Genomic DNA, 21,047 nt, shown 5'->3' with positions numbered 1-21,047 from the left:
GGCCCTGTGTCTGCTACTGTTTAACAAAACAGGCCCAGATGGCCCAGCTGCCCCAGGACTTGCATGCTAACCCTCCAGTAGCTTCACCAAACCCTCTCCCAGAGCTGTATCCTTGTGCGCACTGTGGTTTTACCATTCAGTTTTTTCAGGGACACATGATAGGTACAGTACATAACACACACAGGCTTTGCAAAGATTTCTAAACACAATTACTCTTTACATTAGCGAGCACAAAAGATACTCAGATCCAGAAGAAAAAAAGATACACAGATCCTATAAACATTTCCCTGCCTTGGTTCCCTCTCCGCCCTGGAACATTCCTTGGGCTTAGGTCAGAGTCTTCTGCAGTGTTGATCCCTCTCCTGCAGTTCATAGTTTCTCCTCTGAATCATAGAGTGTCTCTCTCTGATCTTTCCAGTCAGTATCCCGCCACACATACTCTTCCCCACACCATCCACTATTCAATGAGAGGCCCTCTCTTTTAGAACCTCCAATCCCTTTTGGCAGCCTCATCAGGTGATCAAAATCAGGTGATTCGTTGCTTAGTTACCTCACCCCTGAAGTTCAGACTTGAAAAACTGGTGTTCACTGGGTGGCAGCCATCTTTGTCCAAGGGTATTCCATCTGAATGTTCAATCATCAGAGGTTAATGACCATCTATTGTTAGCCATGTGCCAGGTGCAAGAATTTCTCCTGTTATCTCCTGTGAGTTTTAGCTCAATATGGAGGCAAAAGACAACAGAGAAGGCAAACAGTTTCTGCATTCAAAATCGTTTTCAGTCTGACACAGAAACACAGAAGGTCCCCAATATCAACCAGAATTCATAAGTGGCACGTAGATAGACTCTCCCAAATCATCACAATTTTTTTATAAAGGAAAAAGGATAGATGGAGTTTGGTTTGGCACTGAAATATCAGCGAGTTAGCTGTTTGCTGGCACAGTTAAAACTAGAGAAATGAAAAAGAACCCCAAAACCAAATTTCCCTGAAGCTCGGGGAATTCAGATTCAGAGCCAAACTTGACATTTTTTTGCAGCTATACAGTGCTAAATTCTTCCTTTGCCACTAGCTTAATGTATGGGGCAAGGTATAGTTGCCACAAAAGCAGATTGTGACTCAGACATGCAAATTGGTAGATGCAGTATCTGTGGGCAGGTCTTCACTACGGGGGGGGGAGAGTCGATTTAAGATACGCAAATTCAGCTACGCGAATAGCGTAGCTGAATTCGACCTATCGGAGCCGACTTACCCTGCTGTGAGGACAGCGGCAAAATCGACCTCCGCGGCTCCCCATTGACGGCGCTTACTCCCACCTCCGCTGGTGGAGTAAGAGCGTCGATTCGGGGATCGATTGTCGCGTCCCAACGAGTCGCGATAATTCGATCCCTGAGAGATCGATTTCTACCCGCCGATTCAGGGGGGTAGTGTAGACCTAGCCTTAGTTTCATAACCACCCAATGTATTTTTAAGATTCTTATGTATACCTCAGATGTAAAATATCAGTTTGGGACTTTGAGTACACATAGAAATATTAGCATTATAGACCGCTTCACTCAAATTCTGAAAATATCAAAAGCTTTTTTTATTAAGCTGACCCTTTCGAGTTAAGCATTTAAAATACCCCCCTTTCATTCTGTAGGCCATATGAGATTTAATGTTTGAATAATTAAATTCATGCAGCAAGTATTTAAATTAAATTATTCTCAGACTTGTGTCCAGGACATTCTTGAACTACAACTCTGTAGTAGAGGGAGAGATACTTGTTATCAGTTCAAATGCTATTAGAGAAAATATTAATGAATTGAGATCAAATTTGGTGAGTAGTTTTACCTGAAAAAAATGGATTTTTTTCAAACAAGTCAAAATGGTTCATTTAGACCATTTTGAAATTAAATGTTTTGACTTTTCATTTTGAAACTTTTCATTCTGAAGTTTAGCTGTTTATTACAAAAAAAATGGTTTCATGGTTTTGTTTCATTTTGGGTGTTTTTCAATCTGAAACAAACTTTGTTTTGTTTTCATTTTGGTGAGAAAATAAAACAAATTAAGTTTAGAAACGCTGGGAGTTTTTTTCAAATTTTTTGATTTGGCCCCTGAACCAAAAAATCAATGACACACAGAATCATAGAAATTGTAGGGCTGGAAGGCACCTCAAGAGGTGCCGAGGCAAGACCAAATAAACCTAGACCATCCCTGACAGGTGTTTGTCTAACCTATTCTTAAAAACCACCAGTGACAAGAATTCCGCAAACCCCCTTGAAAGCCTGTTCCAGAGTTTAACTATTCTTATAGTTAGAATGTTTTTCTTAATATCTCACCTAAATCTCCCTCATTGCAGATTAAGTCGATTACTTCATGTTCTACTTTCAGTGGACATGGACAATAATTGATCACTGTTGTCTTTATAAGAACTTTTTAACTTATTTGAAGACTGTTTTCAGCCCTCCATCCCCCTCCCCCTGGTGGCCTCACCCCTCCTTCTTCATTTCTTAAAAGGCTAAACATGCCCAGTTTTTTTAACCTTTCCTCATTGGTCAGGTTTTCTAAACCGTTTATTGTTTTTATTGCTCTCGTCTAGACGCTGACCTATTGGTCCACATCTTTCCTAAAGTGTGGCACCCAAAACTGGACACAGTACTCCAGCTGAGGCCTCACCAGTGCCAAGTAGAGTGTGATAATTACCTGTCATGTCTTACATAAGACACACCTGTTAATACACCTCAGAATGATATTAGCTTTTTTTGCAACTGTATCACACTGTTGGCTCATATTCAGTTGTAACCCCAGATCCTTTTCAGAAGTACTACCACCTACCCAGTTATTCTCCTTTTTGTATTTGTGCCTATGATTTTTCCTTCTAAGTGGTAATACTTTGTACCAGGGCAGAGGTAGCTGCTTGATTCAATGGATGTACTATACTGTATTCAACGGGGTCACCAATCACCCACAGAAGTACCCTCTGCCCCAGCACCGCAACCCTAATCCTGTCTCGATATGGAGGGGAAGCCCAAAGGGAGGGGCTAATGGAGAGTGACCTCACCCTGAAGTGGGGCCTCCTGTCCCATGGGGCTGGGCTGGGCTCCCCACTCCAGCCATTGTGACCTGGCACACAGATTCACAGTGCCACTCAGGTTTGGCCTGCTTGGTTTCATGGTGGGTGCAATTGAATCCATACTACAGCTGCTCCTGCTTTGCACTTTTCTTTATTGAATTTCATCATGTTGATTTCAGACCAATTCTCTAATTTGTCAAGGTCACTTTGAGTTCTAATCCTGTCCTCCAAAGTGCTTGCAATCCCCCCCAGCTTGGCATCACTTCCAAATTTTATAAGCATAATCTCCACTCCATTATCCAAGTCATTAATGAAAATACATTATAGTACTGGACCCAGGACAGACCATTGCAGGACTTCTGTGGATACATCCTCCCAATCTGACAGCATATCTTTGATAACTACTCTTTGAGTATGGTTTTTCAACCAGTTATGTGCCCACTTTATAGTAATTTCAGTTTAACCACATTTCCCTAATTTGCTTCTGAGAATATTATGTGGGATTGTGTCAAAAGCCCTACTAAACTTAAGCTATATCACATCTACTGCTTTCCTTCCTATCCAGTAGGCCAGTAACCCCGCCAAAGAAAGAAATTAGGGTGGCTTGGCATGATTTTTTTCTTGACAGATCCTGCTGGCTATTACTTAGCACCTAGGGAATAATAGGATGATTACAACTGGATTTTAATAAATTGTTTCATATCCAGATATCAACGTTAGATTGACTGGTCTATAATTCCCCAGGTCCTCTTTTTTCCTCTTTTTACTAAGTTCTACATCATGCTATAACCCCTATTTGGGGACTATATCCCATACTTATCAGGGAATCAATCAACTAGATAATTTAATCATTTTTTTCCATTGCTAGCTTCCATGATTAACCAAATTTGTGAATATTGAGTTCATACACTATTGTAGAAATGCCAACTGAATATAGTTTACAACAAACAGAAAATGCTTGTGAACTTCTAAGCCCCATGCCCGCTCTGACTAAATTCAAAGGTGCAAGCTCAGGCACTTGGCGCTAGAACTTGTAAGCCACATTTTCAAAGGGCCTCCTTTTCATTTCCTACGACATGTAGTGCATAGGTGCAGCTGTCTGTCCAAAGTTGCAGGACCAGGGCCAAAATGTGCCAGTGCCCCCAGGTACACATATAAAACCTACCTTTGTGTCCATAAATTGGATAACTGTATATGCCTAGTTTACTGATTTGTAAGTTTAGATGCAAATGGGTGCATGCCCCCAAAAGCTGACCCCCTGTATATATGTCCTTTTTGATAGTTGGAAAGTCATGCTTTTGTGAAATAAATCAGCTGAGCAGTACAGTATTATATTTTGTGAGACTCCTGGAGAAATGGGGACCACAACTTATTTTTATGAAAGCAGGAATTCCTCTCAACTCAGTTTCCTCTTCCAAGTAATCTTTAATGTGGAACACTTCTCTGTAAGAAAGTTTATCAGGATTTAATATACAAACAGTTTTACAAGACAGGTAATCAGACTGCATAATGATGCCTGGTAAGTGCATCATATCTCAGAGAAAACCTTTCTAAGAATCCCTTCAGTAATTAGATCCAATTTTTAATTCTAACCCACAGCTCCACAACCCTGTTAATTATCAGATCCGTTTGTTATGGTTCAGAAACCCTTCTAACAGAAAGGGCTGCAGCCTGACATATTGTCATATCCAAGCATCAATAGCTCTGACATGTGAAAAGGTCATGCCACCAAACATTAGCATTTCAAAACAGCAATTATAGTAATTCGTTTAAAAAAGATTTCTTCTTCTGTCCACTAGCAGTGGCTTAGTCTGGAAGACAAGACTGGAAAGGCCCCGAATCAAGTTGAGTGGCGCTATTTTCTTTCTGAAATTGAGACCCACAAAAATGTAAATGAAACAAATTGACTATTTGCCTGACAGAAAGAGGCAGGCTCACCAGGCATAGAAGTGGAGAGAACGGTACCATGGAAGTAGCTCTGGATGTGAGAGGTTGGCAAGGAGTGTCCTCTCTCTACTCCTGTCCCCAGGCACCTCCAAGTAAAGGGCCTGATTCGATTCAGAGGAAGGTGGTTCCGTTCAGCACACAGAGCTTTCAAATTTTTTCAGTGTGGGCCAGATCTTAACTGAGTGACAGACGTCCTTCCTATTTGCAATTGCCCAGGCCCCTTTTCCTCTCATCCATGACTGCATATCAACCCTACAGCAAGGGTTGACATGGAAAGGTACTAGATTTAACTGCCTGAATGGCTGATAGTGGAGACCTGAAATCATTTCTTTAAGATTTTATTTCTGTCATACGCTTTCTTTATGTTCTTCATATGAACATATTATCACAATAATATACTGTGTTTCTCCTATGCTCCCTCTCGCACACACACACACACCCATACACAGAAAGTCTTTATTTTTTCATTACTTTCCAAGGCTTGGAGAGGGCTGAGGCAGTGAAGCAACATTTTCAGTCTCAGTACAGAGCATTTGAAAGGGTTAATCCTTCATCGCCTCTATCCACCGACACTCTTTATATCTGCCTGTCCTTATCCATTGACAGTCATGTCCACCCCCTTTTATCCACTATTATTCCAAACACTGGATAGCAGGGTGTGACATTATTGACATAAACTGTGACCATATAGATCATTGTTGCAACCACTGTCACATATTTGCAGCAAATATTGTACAAAGGTTGTTGTTGAAAAGGTTATAATTTGCTGGTTATGATTATGCTATCTGTATGTGTGTATCATTTTGTAGTAAAAGTTATGAATATTGGCTATGTACTTGTATCTCAATGTGTTTGATTTTAAGTAGCATTAGTGAAGCATTTGGTCAGCTTCTTGAGAAAGGAATCTGCAGATTAAGTGCCCAATCAAGAAACACTTAACTGACAATGGATTTTGGGAGACGCCAATCCACATCTGAGCTTTCCTGGGAACAGTTCAAAGTAACATGTAAACAATGGCATCGGCCTGTAAAGAAATGAGTCATGCATGGACATGTGACTTGCCCATGTGACTCCAAACTCCATCTTCCTGCTGTAATTTTCCACAGTAAGAACAAAGGGGTGTCCTTCCACATGGCAGAGAATATAAAAGGCAGCTGCATCATCTCCATTTTGTCTTCAATCCTGCTTCTTACCTCTGGAGTAACTTTGCTACAAACTGAAGCTCTGAACAAATGACTGAATGACCCATCCAAGCTGTGGATGTACTCCAGAAACTTGATTTGAGGCTGCAGTTTATTTCATCACTGCTACAAGCTTGAACCAAGAACTTTGCCATTACTGTATGTAATTGATTCCATTTAACCAATTCTAACTCTCATCTATATTTCTTTCTTTTTATGAATAAACCTTTAGATTTTAGATTCTAAAGGATTGGTAACAGAGTGATTTGTGGGTAAGATTGGACTTATATATTGACCTGGGTCTGGGGCTTGGTCCTTTGGGATTGGAAGAACCTTTTTTCTTTTACTGGGGTATTGGTTTTCAGAAGCATTCATCCCCATAACGAGTGGCACTGGTGGTGATACTGGGAAACTGGAGTGTCTAAGGGAATTGCTTGTATGACTTCTGGTTAGCCAGTGGGATGAGACTGAAGTCCTCTCTGTTTGGCTGATTTGGTGTACCTTAATAATAAAGGAAACCCAGCTTTGGGCTATAACTGCCCTGCTCTAAGCAATTTGTCCTGAATTGATACTCTCAGTTGTGTCCTGCCAGAGCAGCATCATTACAATGGTGGCACTCCTCATATCTGCCTGTTCTTATCATTGACACTCATGTCCACACCCTTTTATCCACTGTTATTCCAAACACTGGATAGCAGGGTGAGGCACAACATGGCACCATTTTTTATACTTGTGGTAGCTTATCGGGAAACCCAAGGTCAGAGGACACATCTTCAAGATTGTACCCAAAATCCAATCTGTGGGCAAACTTACTTCCTGTCAGTGTAAAGATGGATGTGGCTCTCTTGAGCAGACTTACTTCAGTCCATTTCCTCAGATGGGGACTGTTTTTTCACTCTGCTCAGCCAACAGCTTAATGATGGTAGCACCCAGAAGAAGGGAACACTTAGCCTGCCTGACTCCAAGATGAAGAAAAGGAAGCAGGCTTTGCTCCTTTCCTGGGAAGAAGCAGGAGGCTTGTGGCTGGTTTATCAGACAGACAGAAAGAAGGACATCAGCCGTGTCTCATTCTGATGCTGCTGCAGCAGCGCAGGTCAGGCTGGGTTCTAATCACTGAATGGTTCTTTCTTCTCACCTGCCATGATCTCCATATAAACGGGGAGCCAGGTGTGTGAGTGAATAAAGCACTTCTCCACTCCCTCAGGTGGCAACTCAGGGAGCAGAATCTAGGTGTATGTCTACACAGCATTTTGGAGATCATCTCCCAGCTGAAGTCAACCAACTTGGATTAGAGGAGCTCTTGCTAGCACTCTAAAAATATCTGTATAGAGAGCCTCTGAAGTTGTAGCTCAGGCTGGAGCAGGGCTCTGAAGCCCACACCCCTCCTTGACTCAGAGCCTGAGCTACAACTTAAAGTATTGTTTGTACAGCTATTTTTAGAGCTCTAGCACAGGGGTTCTCAATCTGGGGGTTGGGACCTCTCAGGGGGCTGTGAGGTTATTACATGGGGGGTTGTGAGATCCACCCCAAACCCCGCTTTGCCTCCAGGATTTATAATGGTGTTAAATATATAAACAAGTGTTTTTAATTTATAAGGGGGGGTCGCACTCAGAGACTTGCTATGTGAAAGGGGTCACCAGTACAAAAGTTTGAGAGCCACTGCTCTAGCACAAGCCCTGCTAGCCCAAGGCTGTTGACGCAGGCTGGGTGGCTTGCTCCAAAATGCTGTGTAGAAAAGCCATAGGTGGTCAAGAGTGAGTGTAGTGTAGTGTGATATTCAGCTGCAGATCACAGCATTTGTGGCAGTGCTCACTTTTTGGCCAATGTGTGCGGTGGGGAGAGGCAATGGCTCTGAGTTCATTCCAGATTCCACTTCACGGGCTACATGTCTGATTGCTCCACGGTCCATCCTGGCCTGCTTTAGAGCATGTTGTTCAGAAACTTACATATACAATTGGACACAAAGCTGATGCCACACTGTTCCTCTGTGTGGCTCTGCTGCTTCTTTCTTGTGATCAGGCTATTGTCAAAATTTAGGAGTCTTCTAAATGTCAGTTACCTTCTGACTCAGGAGACCAGAACAAGCAGAGCAGAGAGACAGTGCAGAGCAGCAACGACAAACTAACCCAGCACCCGGTGTGCTTGTTGGTGAGTCACTCAGCTGTGGTTTACTTTATTGCATCACCCAGTGTAAAAAGAAGGCAGAGATTTCAGGGTCTGATTTCGCTGAAATGGTATTTTGAGAGGAGGTTCAGTTTTGGATTTGTCAGTTCTGAGCTGGTCTTTTTAAGGAACCGTTAGGGGAAGACCTGCAGTAAAAGACTTCTGAGCACTACAGATAATTACATCTATGCCATAATGTAGATTTTGAAATGGAACTTGAAAATTGCATTTTCTTTATATAGATTGTGACAAAAGTAAGATTTTACAGCTTTTTTATTCTTCTTAGCCCTGTAGAGCCAACACAGCAGACACTTAGTGTGAATAGGCTGAAATCATGTCCAAACTGACTACTCAATATAGTAGGAGAAAATCAGGGTAGATTTAGCATCAGCTTTATATATAAACATGTGCGGTACATATGATAATTACGGTATATACTCTGCATACATAGATCATAAGTTCCTCTATGCAGCCCTCTGTCTCTTGTGTTTTTGTACAGCTCCTAGCTTAATGGGGCTCTAATCTCCACTGTAATGCTGACAATAATGCAGAATATATTTATAAATAAATAAAAATGTAAATACATGTCCAATTGGTCTTCCTCAGTCATTTCTGCTGAATCTCAACATAGTAGCATGGCACTGAGTATAAAGTTCTTCCATCACATCTTTACAGGCCACGGACCTGACTGCTTATGGCTCACGGTAATTTTCTGTATCTATGCATATTTTAATTTATTAAAGATAAGGATGGACTCAAGCTTCAAATCTAGATTCCTAGAACCCTAATGTGTAGGAAGAATTGTTTGGATCTCAGATGTTGGCTCAGGTCCATTTTCAGCTAAAATATGATATATTACATAAAAATGAAAATAAAACCATTGTCTAAGTATTTGTGCTAGCTAGTGACATATCAAGAGCATGGCTGAGCCTGAGACTACAAGGCCAGACCTCAGTTACAATAGCTGTCTCACTGATGAGCTGCCTTGTTTTTGATTTTAGTTCCTGCTATGATCACTTCCTATCCAAACACCACTTTGGCAACACAGGGTCAAAAGAAGGAGATGAGCTGCACAGCACATGGAGAGAAACCCATCATAGTCCGCTGGGAGAAAGAGGATCGAATCATTAACCCTGAAATGTCCCGCTATCTTGTTTCCACCAAGGAAGTGGGTGATGAAGTCATCTCTACCCTGCAGGTACTAAAGCAAAGCGACCAATGACCTGTTTATACATTCTAGAGCATTGCTTGCTTCTATTTTTTATGGCTGAGGACACCAGGCACAGCTGCTCCTCCCCCTCCCCCCTCCTGCCAATCTAAAAATAATGACTTTGGGTCTGATGCTCCTCTTTCTTATACTGGTTTGAAACAGGAGTAACCCCACTGAAGTCAGTGGAGTCATATTGGTACAAAACCAGTGTATCAAGAGAATCAGGCCCTGTGTTTTTCAAGTGCCTTCTCTCCCTCTTCCCATCTGCACTTCTAGTGGCATCCAGGCAGTCAGAGTAATAATCAGATAAAATGTCCATTACAATATCCTAAGCCAAGTGAGGTTAAAGGAAAAAGTGCCTCAGGGACATGAGAAGGACTTGCGCTGTGTTTGTTAATATTCAGCAGATACTGGATATTGTAGCAAAAATCAGCCAGCCAGCTGGCAAGAAGTCATATTTCACAGCTTTGCTGTTACTTATGTGAAATACAGCTCTCTGGTGGTATCAGAGCTATGACTCTTGCTTTATCTGTCAAATATAGACAGGGCTCAGTTAAGCCAGAAGAGGCTCCATTGGAAAGGGTATGGGGAGGAGGTGTACCACCTTAATGGCATTAGTGTCGCATGGGCAGTAGTTGGAGTAAGAGTAGAGGTAGCCCTTGCTAAACAAGTGAAGCTATCCTAGTGGGCTGGTGCCATGATCCTGCCCTCACTCTGCCAAGAAATGCATTCTGGATACAGTATCGTTTCTCATGGTGCTAGCTTGTCCCTTCTTCCATTACGGCAGCCTGCAGCCAAATAATGCTGCCTCCTGCACAAGTGTGCTAAGCAAGGGACAAAGGGCTTCTTGTGCCCTCTCCCCACCTCCAGCCTGCCATAGCCACAATTTGGCCTGGAGTCTGTATTACCAGTACATGTATAACACACTATCCAAGTAGCTGAGACCAGGTGATGAATCCTAACATGGTTTTGTAATACGGCCCTTCTTAGTGTTGAAATTGACATCAGGACTAAGGACATCTGATGCTGCTGCACTTTTTGGCCCAAATACCCGGTATTTAAAGATTTAGATGGATGCCATGCCTAATGTAGCAATTGGAGCACCTTTCTTTGATCTTCTTTTACTTTTAAGTATTGTTTCCAGTGTGATTTGTCATCAGAATCCCTCCAGGCTCTAGATCCCTGGAAGTGCCGATGTCTCCCTTTATCCCCCTCCTCTACATGGGAAGGGCACCAACAAGGTTCTTTCCCCCCCCACTTCTCTCTGGGCAGCAGGGCTAAGCAACACTTCACTTTTCTGCAGCTCCTCTGTTGAGCTGCTACTGTATTCTGTCTGGGGATGGATGGAAAGATGTAGTGGAGGAAGGACTGACAACATCTACAAAGGGAGGGATAAAAGGAAGTGGGGGGTCTTTGGAAAGAAAAATATTTTTGGGAAGAAAATATATTCAGCAGATGGGAAGGATTAAGAAAAGACAAGATCAGGTGAATTAAACACTGAGTTTTATTTAAAACTCATCAATAAACATAAGTTACTAACCCGCATGTATATTTAGTAAAAACATGTTTTTGCATGTATATTTAGTAATATATTAACAAAAAATATCCCACAGATTTTCAAAAAACCTTCCAAAGAAAACAATGCAAAACTTTCTCCATAAGTTGGCAAAATTCTTTTAATTTTCCAGTACTGCTTTTCAGTTATACTATATAAAAAAAAAGAGAGAGATGTTTTATATCAAACTCAAGGAAATAACTTTAGCTCTGTGATGATGCTAAGGTATACTCTCACAGTAAAATATAGCTCTTTCTTCACTAGCTGAAAGATGTTTTGGAGAATATCCAGTAAAGCTCCTGTTCTACTTTTGTTGAAGTCAATGTGAGTTTTGTCATTGACTTCAGTGAGAGAGGATAAGGTCCTAAGTGTGTGTGTGCATGTACGTATGCGATGAATAATATTTATTACATACAAATGAATCTATTGTGCAAATAGATACATTAGCATGGGTCCCTGCACCCACAACCATCTTGATGATTTTAGTGTGATTCCATCTGGGTGCACGTGATAGCACTTCTGTGTGCAAGATTGGGGCATTAATCCCTTTCTTGGTTAGCAAATTGTTCATAAAATAATATGGTAGTGATATATATATATATATATATATATATATATATATATATATATATATATATATATATATATATATATATATATATATATATGAGAGAGAGAGAGAGAACTATAGATATAAATGCACAAAAAAGTTACAAGAACATTAAGGTTGCAAAGTCAAGCTCTCAAAAGTTAAGAAATGTCAGAATTAAGGTTGCCCGTGCAACCTTAATTTGTCCCCCTCATAGTCTTTAATTACATGATCACATAATGTTTTTTCCACAGGAAACCCTGCCTTATTCAGTACATGGGATGGACAGTGCTCACTTAATGAACAGCTATTGAATATATAGATATATATTTTATTTTAGTTGTTCTGTGTGGGGCCCAGGCCGTATTTACTGCACACTATTCAAACCTGTTCTGAATAAAAAACTATTCATTTCCTCATAGGATTCTCTATGGCACTCATAATTATACTATCTGAGTACTTCTCAAACATTAATTAATCTATCTTTACAGACAGCTGGGTGAGGTGAATCATAGACTATGGGTTGGAAGGGACCTCAGGAGGTCATCTAGTCTAACCCCCCTGCTCAAAGAAGGACCAATCCCCAGACAGATTTTTACCCCCGTTCCCTAAATGGCCCCCTCAAGGACTGAACTCACAATACTGGGTTTAGCTATCCCTCCCCCCACAAGTGGCGGTATTATCCCCCTTTTACAGATGAGGAACTGAGGTGCAGAGAGATTATGATCAAATGTTTCCACTAATTTTGGGTGTCCATTTTAAGACACCTACAACTTGATTTTTCAGAGTATGTAGCATGATATAGCACTTTATATGTTAAAAGCACAGCTCCCATTGATTTCAGTTGCAGCTATGAGTGTTCAGGACTTCTGCAAATCAGATCCAAGGGTCTCAAATCAGGCATCCAGGAAATGAGAAAAACACAAATAGAGACCATCTGTGAAAAGTCTGGTTTAAGTGATTTGCCAAGTATTACCAGGGCCGCCCAGAGGATTCGGGGGCCTGGGGCAAAGCAATTTTGGGGGCCCCCTCCATTAAAAAAAAGTTGCAATACTATATTCTCATGGGGGCCCCAGTGGTGCCTGGGGCAAATTACCCCATCCCGGGCAGCCCTGAGTATTACATAAGAACTCTGGGACAGTGGCAGTGATAGAATCTAGTTCTCCAGGGCAGCATTCAGCTGCTTTAACCTTTCACTTCCCACAGTTCCCTGCCCTTTCTATGTTAGAATCAGACAATCCCTTCTCCACACTGCCTGGATCACCAGCCGGGGAGTTATTGAGAGCACAGGAGAGACAGGTTCCTGTCTCTCCGTTCCTTTGCTTGGCCCCATGCTGGCCTGGAGCAGCTGGGAGCAGCCATTACAGGGAAACTCCAGCTTCTATGTTGTAGCCTTGGGCTGGAAGGTGCACGCTCAGCAACTCTGTGGGTATGGTTCATGCAGAATCTGGTCAGCTCTAGGAGAAGAGAGAGGATGCAGCACGTTCAGTAAATTTGTGTGGACGGCTCATGTGCAGTTCTGTCACATGTAGGATCTGTGAGGGGACGATGCATGAGCAGTCTAGTCAGCACTTTGAGCTGGGAGAGGTTTGAACATGCTCAGTTAGGAGGCAGTCTGTGGAGATTTTAGCTGCTGAAGTCATATTGTACATTTACAAACTGGGATTTTTCAAAGTCATAACTTGACTACATTTGGGTGGATTTTCAAGGGGATGAAAAAAAGGCACATCTGTGACACAGTCACTCCCCAGCCAAATTTCAGGTCCCTGTTCCAAAGCATGGGGTTTGACCATTGTGACTGAAATTTAAAAAAAAAAAAAAAAAACAGTAGCCTGAGGCAGACACCTGGTATAAAAAAAATCTCAGCCCAAATTATTAAAGTCTGGCAAAGTTATAAGCAACAGGATCTTATAATGGGAAATGATAAGCAAGCTTAATAATAGCTGGTTCTACCAGCTCCACCTATAAAATATGTATGTATGTGTGTGTGTGTGTGTATATATATATATATATATAATGTATAGATATCATTATTAGGGTGCTTATATCTAGAGTTTCCTGCAATAACTTGTGACACCGTACATTAAATTGCATTTATTATACATTTTGACCACCTCACCTGCACTCTGCCCACAAATCCATCTCCACTAAGATTACTTCCAGATATTAAGTTGCTTCAAATATCTGCCATTCTCCTTTTTAAAAAAAACAACCTGCCAAAGAAAAGTTTCTTTCATGCTCCCAAAGTAAAATATTAAAGTGATCTTAGGTGCAGAATAGGGAGTATTGAGCCCTGGATCAGTGAAAAATTAAAGATCTGACCTCATGTAACCCAACAGAGCTAAAAATGGGTTCTACCACTGGAAAGGGGAGATGCCCAGCTTTCTAATAGATTTAGCTCTTGCCTCTAGTCTTGATAGATACCAGCTTTTTGGACCTTACACTCATGCCATTAATATTTATTCTGCATAGTTATGTGTGTTTGTATATTCCATGTATACACACACACACAATATCTGTGTACTACTGCAAAGAGAAACAGTTTGTATCATTTTATGCTTACATTTATTTGTTTTCTGTACATATTGTTGAATCAATGGCTTCTTTTCAATCCACCTCTAGATTTTGCCAACTGTGCGTGAAGATTCTGGTTTCTTTTCCTGCCACGCTATCAATTCTTACGGGGAGGACCGTGGAATAATTCAGCTCACTGTGCAAGGTAGGAAGAGGACAACATAAGGAAAAAAACACAACTATTGTAGTACAGTAAGTGTATGCCATGCTCAGAAATCTGTTTTGGGGGGGAGGTGCTAGTCCCTAATTAAACATATTCCTAATTGTCAGAGAAATTAGAAGTTGCATCAGAATCTTAAACTCATGTTTTCTAGCACCATAGAATCAATCACAATGAAGCTTAAATTCCAGAGTCTTTGTAGAAATGTACAGATGAGTAAAGGGAGTATTTCTTATATTCACTAGTTGACAATCTACTTGTCAGACATAAAAATCCATCCAGCACATATACTGTAGGGATGGTATACTTGAGGTTTATTTATTTTTTAAATCAAAAAATGGTTTAAACTCAGGTGAAATAAAGCAAAAGCGATTTGATGTGATGTTTTTTCAGGAGAAATATTAAACCTACTATATATTTAGAAACAAAATATTTCAAGTTTAATCAGTCAAAATAAATTTTAATATATTTGTGCAACTCAGGCTCCAGTAGCCTGTATCGCTTGGGGCTGGGTTCTCCCTCCTGTGGGGAGTTCAGTCGGGCAGACAGCAGCAGGTTGTGGAGTGGTTTAAGGTGATGGTATTTTAGATGCAGAGCAGAGGCAGAACTCAGCCACTGGCCATTGCTGGTTTGCCACATGACACTAGCTCATGTGCTTTTATGCCTTGGAGCATAACATTTCTAATACTTGCAAAAAATCTTTCTCCCAACCCTTGGTTCCCCATAACTACAGGTTCCACAGCATGTCTGAACCAGACCTGTCAAGAAATTCAGGAGGAAACTGGGAGCCAGATTCTCATTTGCCCTAAGGGTCCTTTATACTGCTCTGGCAATGTAAAGGGATCTTAAACTGGGCATAAGCTATATATATATATATATGCCACATTGTGTAACAGCATAAAGTGGGCTTAGTGTTAATGAGAATCAGGCCCTCGGTTTTGAACCCTTCTTTTATGAATTTATATTCAAAGGGTGGGGATTTTTATTCCCCCCAACCACCGATAGTTTTAGCCCTAAAAGTACTGTCTTTATGTATATACCATCACATACATTCAAAATGTAGAAGTACCAATGCAGTGTGACAGTTATAGCCAGAACCTCCCCTGGCATGAATACTGCAAATGGGAGTAGAATTTAAGCAATACTACAATATGTTGCATCTATGCAGGTCTACCATTAGTTAGTAATCCAAGACAAATTCAGTCACTCTTATTTTGAAAAGTGACTTTTCCTTCCTCCACAAAATGTTCTTCAATGGGTGGTTAAATGAGTATAGATATTCATGAGGGAGCAGAGAAAATGGCATGAGATCATCCTGTTAACAGACCACATGAGAGCCATGCTCATTATTATAGTTTATGCTTAGTACCAGCGTTCTTTTGACTAAAGCAGAGTCTGTCTGTTAACTCAGAGCCACCAGATCCTCCTGAAATAGAAATCCGAGAGGTGAGAGCACGCAGCATTGCCCTCAGATGGACCATGGGATTTGATGGAAATAGCCCGATCACAGGCTACGATATTGAATGCAAGAACAAGTCTGGTAAGAGAGAGTCTTCATTTGCAAATAATCCATTTCTCATAACGTGTTTTTATTCCTTCATTATTTTGTTTGTACTGTAAACAGTGAATCATAAATTAAAACATCTTGATGGAAATTCTTCCTCCACAGTCTGTTTATTTTTCTACAATGGGCTTTGTCTTTTGCCATTTCACTGTTTTTGATTTCTTGTATTATGACCATTTTGTTTATATTTGGATTGTTGCTCTTCCCTTTTTTTATTGGGATATCCACAGATTTCCTGACCCAGCCTTAGCCATTCCACCTTGTGACTGCCACAATGGATGCTGAATGGTACTAGGCCATTATTATTACCTTTACCTCCTTCTGTTTTTTTTCCCCTACTGCCCATTTTTCCCAGGGGGGTAATTTCTCTGAACAGTGACCTTTTATCTGGAGTGATGAGCTACAGAAATTCTCTTCTGTTGTACGTAGGGTTGTGTGACGTTTCACCTGAACAGCAGGGTTAGGCGCCAAACTGCAGTCTTAGGAGTGTACTAGGATAGACAAAGCAAGCTGTATAGTAGCTTGCTGAGCCACCAAACTGAGTTTGCAGTAACCTCTGAAATGCTGCAAGGGACAGACTAGTGGAACATATCTGCAGTACAGCGTAAGCAGATATATTTCTGCTAGGTCAGCATTCAGCCATATCAACATGCAGCTCATAAGTAAAGCTGGCCCATCTGTCTGTATCACTACAGGTGTGCTAATTCATATTCTTAAAGGGAAAATACAGAGACACAGTGACATTTTAAACTGTTAAATATATGAACTTTTGGATTAAATATCATAGCTCTGCCTCTGGGCTGAACTTCATTTGCTCTGTAACATAAAAGGTGCATGTTGGCTTGAGTTTCTACTGTGTTTGGACAGTTGGCAGAAAGCGTTACCGGTAAGGTCATGACATCACTTTCATTTATGCTTTCTCGCATATAATATGTTGTTGCTGTATGTTATGCTACTGTGGTTAATTTAGTGTAGATGAAAGATGTGTGTCCATCTGTTTCACAAACATTTTATATACAAATTTGTAAGACATTACACACTCACAAATAAAGTCTTTCAAATTGTCGGGGGAGGAGGAGGGGAAGGAAAATACCTTGTATAGGTATAGAAAATGCAAAAAACATAAAGGATTATGGAGCAAAGCTGAAAGGGTCATTGGAGAATGGTGAGAACTTGAAGAACTGGAAGAAAATAAACATAACTCCTGGTTCAGGAAATCATCCCTAATCAGGAAAGAATTTAAACACAGGTTTGTCTTTAAGCACATGTTCACATTCCGTTGAAGTCCATACAAGTTAAGGTTGTGCTTAAAATTTAAGCCTATGTTTAAATACTCTCGTATATCACAGCCCAAGAAAGGACTAGGAAGGAAGCAGAAAATTATAGATGAATAAGATTCACCTTATTGATAAGTAAGCTTTAAAAGATATTTTAAAGGGATATTGAATTTGTTTGTTTGTTTTGTGTTGCTTCTCATCTTGGTGTTTGTTGTACTCTGTCTATGGAGATTATCTGTGGACATAGTCTAACTGATGCATTTTGAATATATGTGGTTATCCATGCAAACATATTGCTGATGAAATTAATAATAGAGTATTTGTAAAACATTATATTTTTAACTTTTTGAAACTGCTAACTAATTGTACAAATTATATTCCACTATATGTCTTTAATATTTTGCATATGATTAGTCTGTATTGTATTTTTCCTGTGTATAGGGTTGCCACTGTGCAGGTTTTCCCTGAATTGTTGTTTTGTTTTTGTTTTTTTGAGGTAGCTGTCCCAGGAAGTCTGTAAGGGTGCTCAGTACACAATACCAGCTGTTCAGTTTTATGGGTTCAGGATCATCCTGGACATCCCCATTTGTGTAGCACAGAGGTAGCAATCCTACCTGTGCATGGTCTTTGATATGCAAAAATAGCATATAATATTACTATTGCTAGATTAGGAAGTGGGAGTTAGGAGGATGCTGTGCCACAAAATAGAAGCAAACATCACACTTGGTTGAATAAACTTCTCATAAGTCAGGGTTTTTTATTTGTTTTTTTAAGGAGAAATGAGATTATTTAAAAATTGAAATTATACCAGTGAGTATGGTTCCCTAAAGATTATGGGCCAGATTCTCAGTCTATCATCCCTGGAAGCACAGCCCAGGATGTGCAGTTTAACAGGTGATATGACTTTAAGTTATGTGTGCACTTCCATGTTTCTGGGTCTGACTTTCCCTATCCACCTGTAATCCACTCCACCAACCCAAAAGAAGTGGAGTTTAGAATGCCATCCCTCCCTGACGCACCCTCCTCCAACTCTGAGCCTACCCCTACACTGCTCAGGGAATCCCCTGCACCTGGAGACTTCCTGCCTGGAGCCATCCTACTGCTTTCCTCTCCTGCTAGGCTGGAGGACTGATGTAAAGGGGCAAGAATGCAGCCCAGAATCAGGGTCTATATCTTCTCTAGTAAATCTGGTGGAATCTTTTCAGGTGATAATACAGAGTGCATGCAAGGGGGGAGTAGTGAACACAATGTACTTGGATTTCAAAACTGCATCTGAACAATACCACATGATAAACCAGTAGCAAGGATAGCACAGTAGTTTAAAAAGTGGTTATGTGACTAGGGCACATTATAATAATAAAAGTTTGAGTCTGGAAAGAAAAAAGGAATGGTCTGGAGGAACTGGTGTATAAGACAAAACTTTAAAATCTGTATAGTGGTCATTTTCACTGAACTACTGTGCCCAATTTTTGGAAGATAGAAAGGCAACAAAAAATACGAAAGCACTGGTAAAGTTAACTTATGCAGAATGGCTGGGGAAAGCAATGCTGAAGAAAAAGAGAGTCGAGGGGTTATCGCTGCATTTTTTCAGGTGTTAAGAGAGAAAGTGATATTAGGAAGATAAGATCCTTGAACTAATATTAAACCCAGTGCTTGGTGTACACAGACGAAAGAAGGAAATAACAGGCTAGAAGATAATTTAGGCAAAACATTCACACAGCAGTTGATAAGCATCTGTAATACCCTACAAAGAATACAAGTGAAAATAACCAGCATAGTTATGTTTAAAGAGAACTAAGCTACATCTACACTACAGGGGGGAGTCAATTTAAGATATGCAAATTCAGCTACGTGAATAGCGTAGCTGAATTCGACGTATCGCAGCCGACTTACCCCGCTGTGAGGACGGCGGCAAAATCGACCTCTGTGGCTTCCCGTCGACGGCGCTTACTCCCACCTCCGCTGGTGGAGTAAGAGCGTCGATTCGGGGATTGATTGTCGCGTCCCGATGGGACGCGATAAATCGATCCCCGAGAGGTCGATTTCTACCCGCCGATTCAGGCGGGTAGTGTAGACCCAGCCTTAGATACTTAAGAAATAACACTGCAGGTTACTGATAGATATGCCAACTGACTACGTAGGTACCTGGGTCCTAGTGATTGTATAGCGGTCAGAGTGGTGACTAGAAACCAGAAGAGGTGATTCTTTTCCCACCTATTCTGGAACTTCTGCTTAAAGTGAGAATTCATGAAAAGACCTCAGAACACTACTCTCCGAGCTATGGCTTTATGGCCATACACATTACACCCAACATGAACATGTGTACAATTGTTTTTTCTGATTATATTATACTTGAGTGTCTTATTTGCAAGTCTTAAAATATGTGTCAGCCTAGAAATATCAGATAATGAACAAAGCTCTACCTACAGTAAGTCTTAGGTGAATATTTAAAAATTTCCTGGACAAGTCACTGGGGAAAAAAAGGTTAAAGTCATAGGTCCAGCAAACCCCTAGTCCAACCAACAAGTCTCTCACAACCGTTCCTAAACAGTGACCCAATGTCATCTCCCTTTCTCTGATACCAAACCCACGTTAACACCCTCCAGTGAAACTTCATTCCAACTCTTGAGTAAACCCACTTGTAATTGTTCTCAGAAAGCAACCAGTTTTACTGCCACTTCCAGAATGACAGAAATGGCCACAAACCTTTGACAAAAATCCTGAGCTCATCTTCTATCACCCAAACCTACTGCTAACCAAGTAAGAAGCATTTGTAGCTCTGAAGTTCCTGCAATTTTAAAAGAGTACTGATAAGTAGTTAAACATGGGAAATCACAGAAGATAAGAATATTCAGTTTCCATGACTTCCATGAGAACATGAGTCAAAGGCCTTTTACATGAATGAATGAGCTGTAGCAATGGCAGAGGAGGATATGAGGGGCCCATTCAGGAGCAGCATGGGAAAGAAGCATTCTGCAGATTAAAATGGCATGCGGTGTTTAGTAATCTATTTTTGAAATTATTGCCCAATCACACTGCATAACATTGTCATTAGCCCTTTTCACTCTCACCATGATGTTTTTACTGTAGGTTTGATCCTGTACAATGCAGGTGCTGAGTGTTGTGTTATAAGGTAAAGTGTGATGAGCAAGTCTGGGGAGCACAGGGCAACCTAGGACCATATAAAGGCAATCTCTGGTTTAGGCGCATCATAACATGGGAGCTCTCATGGCCCCACCCATGTACCATGGCCCTTTCCCCATTTGAAATGGCAGTGGGCCCCTCTCCTGTCACAGAAAAGCAGGGCAACATAAGAACAGCTGTACTGGGTCAGACCAATGATCCATCTAGCTCAGTATCTTGGTTTCTGACAGTGGCAGGTGCCAGATGCTTCTGAGGAAATGAACAGAATAGGAAAAATATTGAGTGATTCACCCCCTGTCATCCAGTCCCAGCTTCTGGCAGTCAAAGGTATAGGGACACAGAGAGCATAGGGTTGCATCCCTGATCATCTTGGCTAATAGGCACTGATGAACCTATCTTCCATGAACTGGTATAATTCTTTTTTAAACCCAGTTATACTTTTGGCCTTTGCAACATCCCCGGCAGTGAGTTCCACGGGTTGACCGTATTTTGTGTGAAGAAGTACTTCCTTATATTTGTGTTAAACCCTCTGCCTATTAATTTCACTGAGTGACCCCCAATGGTTTTTGTGTTATGAGAAGGGGTAAATAACACTTCCCTATTCACTTTCTCCACAATATTTATGATTTTA

The 21,047-nt window shown here is 40.9% G+C and overlaps 1 protein-coding gene across 1 annotated transcript in view; it reads left to right on the top strand.

Annotated features, from left to right (window-relative positions):
* Positions 1 to 21,047, top strand: part of DSCAM (DS cell adhesion molecule) — a 630,903-nt gene that overhangs the window by 478,058 nt on the left and 131,798 nt on the right. The window contains exons 12-14 of the mRNA XM_054049425.1: positions 9,345 to 9,541; positions 14,320 to 14,416; positions 15,843 to 15,971. Of these exons, the coding sequence (XP_053905400.1) occupies positions 9,345 to 9,541; positions 14,320 to 14,416; positions 15,843 to 15,971 (423 nt within the window). The remainder of the gene's footprint in view (positions 1 to 9,344; positions 9,542 to 14,319; positions 14,417 to 15,842; positions 15,972 to 21,047) is intronic.

The sequence above is a fragment of the Malaclemys terrapin genome, chromosome 1 (assembly GCF_027887155.1).
Source record: "Malaclemys terrapin pileata isolate rMalTer1 chromosome 1, rMalTer1.hap1, whole genome shotgun sequence".
Taxonomy (NCBI): Eukaryota; Metazoa; Chordata; order Testudines; family Emydidae; genus Malaclemys; species Malaclemys terrapin.
This window is presented reverse-complemented; position numbering and strand designations above follow the sequence as displayed.